This window comes from Aotus nancymaae, unplaced genomic scaffold (assembly GCF_030222135.1).
Source record: "Aotus nancymaae isolate 86718 unplaced genomic scaffold, 86718_ANA_hifiasm-v0.15.2.pri h1tg000029l, whole genome shotgun sequence".
NCBI lineage: Eukaryota > Metazoa > Chordata > Mammalia > Primates > Aotidae > Aotus > Aotus nancymaae.
The window spans coordinates 41,579,772-41,587,616 of record NW_026988442.1 but is presented as its reverse complement, the minus strand read 5'-3'; the positions used below and the strand labels follow the sequence as shown (position 1 = coordinate 41,587,616).

The window sequence follows — 7,845 nt, the reverse complement described above, 5'->3', positions numbered from 1 at the left end:
GGGTGTGCCCAGGGCCCGTGACCCCAGGGGAGCGGGTGAGCCGTGTGCGGATCTGCAGATGCCTTCTGGCATCCATGGCAGGGCCAGGAGCTGCACGCTCCCTGAACTGTGAGTCATGCAGAGGCTGCGTCACCAGGCCTGGGGGGCTGGGGCTGGGACCAGGCTGCAACCAGACTCTTCTCTGCCCCTGTGTCCCAACTGTCTCCGTCAGCCATCTGCTCCTGTCTCTTCCCTGGATCGGAGTCAGAGCCAGGCCGATGTCAATGAGGGGAGCTTAGATGGAGGTGAGGGCAGCAGAGCTCAAGAGCTGCAGAGACCCCGCTCTTGGGAGCTGCCTGAAGGCAGCGCACTGGAGGGGCCCTCCTGGACCTAGGAAGGGGACCTGGGCTTGGTGGCCTCATCCATCATGCACAGCAAGCTCTTGATGCCTGCAGGGAGAGGGACACTTGCAATGCCGGTGACTGAGCGGGCCAGCGCACACCAGCCGCTTCGGGGGATGGCGGGCGAGGCCGTGTCTTCCAGAGCCGCTCCCTGGAACAGCCGAGCTCCCTCCTGGCCGGAGCCTCCGCTGTGTTAGGGCTTACCAGTGCCCTGTGCGAATGCGCTGGTCCTCTTTCTTCCCTCTCTCTGTCCTCTCTGCAGCTCAGGGCATTTCTTTTCCTTCCTGGCATCCAGGGTAGGGGCAGGGCACTGGAGCGAGACAGCCCTTGGGGCCCCCAGACCGGAGTCGTAACTCCGAGGCCTCCATCAGCTCAGTGGCCGTCACAGAACCATAGCCAGGCGGCTCCTACAGTGCATGTGCCTTGCTCACATTCCGGAGTCCCGAAGCCCACGAGCAAGGCTGGGCTCCCTGGGAGGGTCCACTTCTTGATCTGCAGACAGCTGTCTCTCACCGTGTCAGCAGTTGGAGGAAGAGGAGCCTGGTCTCTCCTCTTTGTACAGGGCTGAATCCATCATGGGGCCACAATCAGCCCCTCATCTTGCCCCAGTTACCCCCTGAAGGTCCCAGCTCCTAACACCATCACACTTGGGGCTGGGCTATGAACTGGGGGACGCTGGCAGTCCAGTCCCTGCCTCTGCCCATCTGTCACTGTGAGACGTCGGGGAACACACAGGGCCACTCAGACCCTTGGAATCGTCATCTGTGAGTCAGAGACCATCCCGACCACTGACAGCTGAGAGAATGCACCACCCTTGGTGGCCAGGCCATGGGTGTTGTCTCCCTCCCATCCCTTCTCCACCCAGTGCCCCGGGCTCTTCTCCCTCTCCCTAATGTGAGGACGCGGCCTCTTCCACCCACTCCGTCCTGGGGTCCCCGGGTTCCATCTGGATCTGCCCAGTCTTCCCGAATGATTCCCCTGACCAAGCTCAGCTCACCCTGCAGCCTGACGGCTTCCACGAATCTCCCTGAGGGCCCCGGGGACACTTCCATACGGACGCTCAGTGCCATGTGTCTCTGACAGGTGCAGCCAGCTGTGCCCCAACACTCACATCCGGCACCAGAACGCCTCCTTCAGCTGGGAGTAGGGCTGGTTCCTGCCTCCCTCCCACGCACTGGGACGTAGCTCTGAGCAGATGGCATGAGGGCAGGTGTCCACTGAAACAGTATCCTGGGACTCTAGGAGGAGATGGCTGGTGCCTTCTGCCCCCTGATGCCCCTCCCTGGCCCAGCAGTCACAGCAGTGAGCTCTGCACAAGCATCCAGTGAGCCCAGGTCCCCTCTCCTTATGGCTGTCTGTGTTTTATCTCCTTACTTGGCAGATCAAAATGTCACCAGCACCAAATTGAACCCTAATTAGGGGGGATCTTGACTGAGGTATTATGGGGTTTTGAGAACTCCTGGCAGGTGCTGCAGGCTGTGAGCCCTGGAGGGCAACGGTGGTGTCTGTCCTCAGTGCTGGGACCACCTGTGGGTTCTGATCTGTCCCGGCTGAAACCAGGTCAGTTCTCAGCAAGGACCTGGGGCTGCAAGGCTCAGTGATCGGGAAGGGTTCGGCCATAGCGAGGGATGGCAGGGGTCTCTCCTTTTAAGGACACCAGTCCTGGGGGGTCTGCCCCTACCCTTACGACCTTGTGTATAACCATCTCCTAAAGGCCCTCCCCCCAAACACAGCCATCGGGGCCGGGGCTTCAACACATGGCTCTGGGGGATGCCAGGCAGTTGATGCCAGCTGTTCATGAATAACGAGGGGAATGTGATGCAGGAGGATGAGCGATTTCATGCAACAGGGTTCTATTTCATAAGAACGTAGGTGCACTCATGTAGGTATATTTTCACTCACGTATGTATACCTGCCCTCCGTATCCTCCGGTTTCATCTCCCGCAAAAACTGCATTTTCCATCCAAGGTGGGTTGAATTTTTCATCCTCGAGTGGGGAGCCTGAGGATAAGAAGGGCTGGCTTTTCACATCCACGGATTCCACAGGGCTGACTACAGGACTTGGGTTGGGGAGGGCTCCTGGAGCCAATCAATCCTTGGAGGATGCCCAGGGCCAGCTGCAGAGTCCAAGTGCAGCTGGTGGCCCGGGGATGAGACAGGCAGGGGACATGAAGGAGGCGAGGCCCGGGGATGAGGGAGGCGGGGCTGGGGAATGAGGGAGGCGGGGCCCGGGGAATGAGGGAGGCGGGGCCGGGGATGAGGGAGGCGGGGCCGGGGATGAGGGAGGCGAGGCCCGGGGATGAGGGAGGCGGGGCCTGGGGAATGAGGGAGGCGGGGCCGGGGAATGAGGGAGGCGGGGCCGGGGAATGAGGGAGGCGGGGCCGGGGATGAGGGAGGCGGGGCCCGAGGATGAGGGAGGAGGGGGACATGAGGGAGGCGGGGCCGGGGGATGAGGGAGGCCCCCTCATGCCTCTGGGCCTCCACTTCCTTTCTGTAAGATGAGGTCAACCAGGTGACCGAGAGCAGGGGAGTTGTGGGTAACTTCACACATGGGCACCAAGGAAGGAGAGCTGTGCAGACCCCAGGCACAATTAGTGCCTGAAGAATAACTTTGCTTACATATATCAAGCTTATATAATCATACTTGGTACTTGTATCTAGCACACTTAGTTCTATATAATCTTTCTATATAATCATACAGGTATTGTAGTCGGAGCTGTACCGACACATTTACTGCTGATTTATAGAATCCTTCTATATAACCATATAGTAGTCTGTAATAGGAGGAATGCCAAAGCAGTCACAGAACAGAAGCAGTACAAGGGAAAACAGCCAGACCAGGACGAGAACCAAAGACCCCGGCGGTGGCGTCCCTGCCTGAAAGCGCATATGCTGTATGGCAGGCTTGGAGCAGGAGCCGCTCCTCCTGATAAAGGAGTTGTAGCGCCTTGCATCCAGTTCCTGTGGAAAGTCGGCCTCGGGCCTGAGATCCTGGAAGTAACCGAGGGAGAAGAACCCTCTGGTGTGACCAGTCACAGCGGCTGTACACCCTGTCAGTCTTTCTCCCTTCTGTGCTAGCTCAAATCATCCTCCCATAAATATCTTAAGAGAAGAGCACAAGTCTGTCAGCTCCCACTGCACTGGCTTACAGTATCCTTCTATTAGAAATCCTTTGAAGTCTCCAGCCCCCAGATAAGAAGTGTCACGCACGACACCTGCTGCACACAGCCCACCTCCTTGTCTCGGTGACCTAATGGGGGGTGGATGCCTTTTCTGTACATGGCCCTCTACTACTGCGCACGGCCCACCTCTCTGCCCAGGTGACCTAATGGGTGGCCCCCTCACCTGCTACTCACATGATTATGTATGCCCTATCACTAAGCCTATAGATGACCTCACTCACGACCCTTCCCCCTGCTTGTACCCAATAAATACAGATGCTTCTCAGCGTTTGGGGCCTCGTCTGTCTCTGCTCACAGGTGGCGTGGCCCCCGAGTCCAGCTGCTCTTCTCCAGTTCTTCAGTGTCCTGTCTCTTTACTTCTCGGATCCTGTGTCTCAGCACAGCATAAGGGACACCCACGACCCCGTGGGGCCAGAAGCCCTACAGGGGAGGCCCTGGAGTGGGGTGGGGTCCTCACCACAGAAAGAATCCAAGGGCAGGCGCGTGGTAATCTCCATCCACGCCACAGCCGCTGGGGTGGGTCTTGGCACGGTGCTGAGTGAACACTCCAATCCCAAAAGGTCCCACACAGGATGACTCCATGCAGCAGCATTCTTGAGACAGCCACATTGCAGAGACGGGGACTGGCTCAGTGGGCACAGGGGCAGGGATGGCCGGAAGGGCGGTGGAGGTGGCACAAGGGGCGGGTCCGGGGAGCTCTCCGCAACCACAGAGCAGCTCTGCAGCCCAGTCCCCTGCACACGTGGCAAATGACAGAGCACCACACACCTGCCCACGCAGCTCACGGTGCAGCCCTCCCTGTGATCGTACAAGATGCAGCCACTGGGGAGGTGCGTGTGGCCTGGGTGCCGCTGGAACCCCCCACAGGCCTCCTGGGGCCACCTGTCTTGTGCACACCCTGGACATGCAGCCCCAGTCACCTGTCCCTCACCCCTCCTGTTGTTCCCAGTGCCTCTGGAGACTTGACCTGGGTCACTCAAGGCTCAGCCCTTGCCCAGGGGCCAACACCTAGGTCAGGAGGGGGTGGCGAGGAGCTTCTCTCAAAAGCAGAACCCCACACTTCTGACGTCAGTCCCACCCAGCCTGGTCACCACTCGGTCAGGTGTGGATGTTCAGGGAACGGTAACAGACTCCCCTCATCTTAGGGGACACGCGGGGTCAAGGTCTTCCCGTCGCCTGGGTCTCCTGCCTACCGTTTTCACCGCTCCCATCCCGGGCCCTCCATCCCACCGGGCAGCTCCAACGGCCTTTTCCTTGGTTCCCAAACCTCTCAGCCTCCTTCTGACCTCAGACTGTCACCCTGGGGACACTATAGCCAGGGTCAGGGCCTGTGTCTCCCCTTGTTCCCATGGGGCTCTCCCAGTGGGGTCCATGTCGCCAGCGGCCCTCAGAGCTGCACCACAGGCCTTGCGACCACACGGGCTGCCACCCGAAACTCACTACCCTCCTGGGATGAGGCACGGCTGTCCAAGGGCCTTGCAAACAAGAGAGCCTGTGTTGACTCCCACACACCCATGTGCACACACACACACACATGCACACACAGACACCTATGTGCATGCATGCACGCACACCACATGCACCCGTGTGCGCACACACACGCACAGGCACCTACATGCATGCATGTGTGCACACCACATGCACCCATGTGCACACACACACACATTTTGTGTTAACAGCAGTGGTCGGCCACCTGCGTCCTCAGTTCCAATGTGCAAAGAGAGCCCAGGTCATTCACAGACATGCCTGAGGCAAGCAGCCAGGCTTGGGGCCTGCGGCTGGACTGGAGGCGGGAGCCTCCCTCTGCTGGAGCACAGAGTCCCTAAGACCAGGCCAAGGATGGTGAGACCAGCAAACTCTGCAAACTCATAGAAATAAAGCACACAGTCCAGGGACGCAGGCTTAAGTAACAAAATATATTTACAGATGCGCAGTTTTAACTGAGGACATACGAGCCCTCCTCAGGCTGCAGGCCCACCTCCTCCCTGTGGGATTCACAGCCCCTGCGGAGCTTGCCCTCACGCACACCACACACAATCAGGTATAAAACACATTCCATAAATACGTTCTGATGCAAAATGTGTCCATAAATATAAATTTATGCAATGTGCTCCCACCCATGGCAGGGCTGCAAAGCTCCAGGACATAAGATCACAGCAGAGTTTCAGCCGCAGGTCAAACTGAAGTTTCCACGTGACTGCGTCACCCAAGGGCACTGTTCCATCCTTAGGAAATGCTGAGTGGCCGCCGTGGCCGTGGGTGGTGGTCAGACGCTGCTCTGGAGCTGGGTATCTGTGGCATTGTCAGAGGCTGAGGACTGGCTGGGCAGAGAAGCTTCCAGGCCATCTGAAGACCCCGACAGAGGCTTATATAGGAAGTAGGCGGTGGCAAAGAAGAGGAAACCGAGCACCTGCGGAGAGAGGAGGAGCCCGCTGACCTCATGGGTAGCCTGGCCGGAGCCTCTGGACGCCTGTCTCAGTCCTGTCCCTGTTCCCCGGCCTGCAGGGCCCTCACCAGGCCCACAGAACCCAACCTGCTCTGAGGGCACCTTTCCCATATAACCGGTTCCTAGAGCAGACACTAGTGTTATTAAGGAGACAATGAAACATGCCCTTTGACTCAAAACAGAAGCCCAGGACTGGGGGCTTGTCATGCGTTGAACAGCGCCCGACACCTGTGAATGGGACCTTTTTTGGAAATAGGGTGTTTGCAGCTGTAATTAAGGATTTGAGATGAGATCATCCTGGATCTAAGGGCCCAAGATCCAATGACTGGTGTCTTCAGGAGAGAAAGGAGAGGAGACTTGAGGCAGGGACAAGGAGTGAAAGGCCACGTGCAGCTGCAGGCAGAGCCGAGCCCGGGAGGAGCCAGCCCTGCCCCCACCTTGATTCTGACTTCTGGCGCCGGCCCTGCCAGTGAATCTGGTTCTGCCAGGTTACCACCCATTCTCGGTCCTTTGTTGACGGCCACAGGAACCTCACACAGAGCCAGCTGCTCGCAGCTGCCACAGCCAAGCCCTGGCGCCGTCACGATGGGCAGTTCTTAACCTTCAGGGTCTTGGTTTGTCAGCAACCAGGGCCGCACCGACCTTGCATGAGGATGACGTGGCAGGAATCCCACGTGGGCCCTGAAGATGGCGCGGTCCGAGCACGGATGCTGCCACCACGCACACGCGGAGTGCACGTGCACCACTACGGTCCCCATGCTGGGTGTGGCCCAGAAACACCCACGGTGCCTCCTGCAGTGTCCGCCTGGCTGACATTCGTGGAGAGAGGCTGTTTTGACTCAATGCTGGACGAAGTGGAACGTGCGGGGGTTTATGAGACACTGTGCTCCCTGCTAAAATGAACATGGACGCACGTGTGGCTAAGGCCAGCTCTGACCCTCTGGACACAGCTCCCACTGGCTGTGCTGGGCCCGGGGGTGGCTGTGTGTGCAGGGCCCTTGCCTGCTGCTCCCGGCTGAGGGATGCACCCAACACAGCAAAGAGAGACTCCCGGGCGGCTCCCTGGGAACGTACCGCAGCCCCCTCATCCGCAGACACTGAGACCCCTGTAGACGCGTGAGTCAAGCAAAGGATGAGCCCAGCAAAGGAACCTCAGCTTCTCACTGAAGGAAGGGCCTCCGGCTTCCCATTGGTGGAGCTGAATGGTGGCGTCAGCGCTCTGGTGTTTTATGGCCATGATTAGGCAAAATGGGCGCGGCTGGAACACGGCACTGCAATACGGTGACGGGGGTGTGGTGACCAGGCTGGCTGCGAGGTGACTAACAGGCCAAGGTGTGGACGGCCTGCACACGCCGGGCAAGGTTGTTTTATGCAGTCATTTAGTCAATTTCCTGATGTGTACATGCCTTTGGGTCTCGCCAGACGTCACCATGCCCAAGCCTGGGCAGAGACATGCCTAACAGAAGGGACTCCATTATTTTTTTATTTTAGTTTAGTTTTCGAGACGGAGTTTGGCTCTTGTTGCCCAGGCTGGAGTGTAATGGCGTGATCTCGGCTCACCGCAATCTCCACCTCCTGGGTTCAAGTGATTCTCCTGCCTCAGCCTCCCGAGTAGCTGGGATTACAGGCACGCGCCACCACGCCCAGCTAATTTTTTGTATTTTTAGTAGAGATGGGGTTTTTCCATGTTGGTCAGGCTGGTCTCAAACTCCTGACCTCAGATGATCCGCCCGTCTCGGCCTCCCAAAGTCTTGGGATCACAGGCATGAGCCTGTCATCAGTCATTTTATGCCAAAGCAAAAATCATATCACAGAGAGCTTGTGCCTTCATGTCCAA

General features: G+C 58.3%; 1 protein-coding gene across 2 annotated transcripts in view; it reads right to left on the bottom strand.

Annotated features, from left to right (window-relative positions):
- Positions 1-5,459: 5,459 nt before the first annotated feature.
- The window catches only part of SLCO4A1 (solute carrier organic anion transporter family member 4A1), a 37,810-nt gene continuing 35,424 nt past the window's right edge, over positions 5,460-7,845 (bottom strand). For both annotated transcript variants that reach the window (XM_012440678.2, XM_012440677.2), the window contains one exon: positions 5,460-5,972. In XM_012440678.2, the coding sequence (XP_012296101.2) occupies positions 5,829-5,972 (144 nt within the window). In that variant the 3' untranslated portion in view covers positions 5,460-5,828. The remainder of the gene's footprint in view (positions 5,973-7,845) is intronic.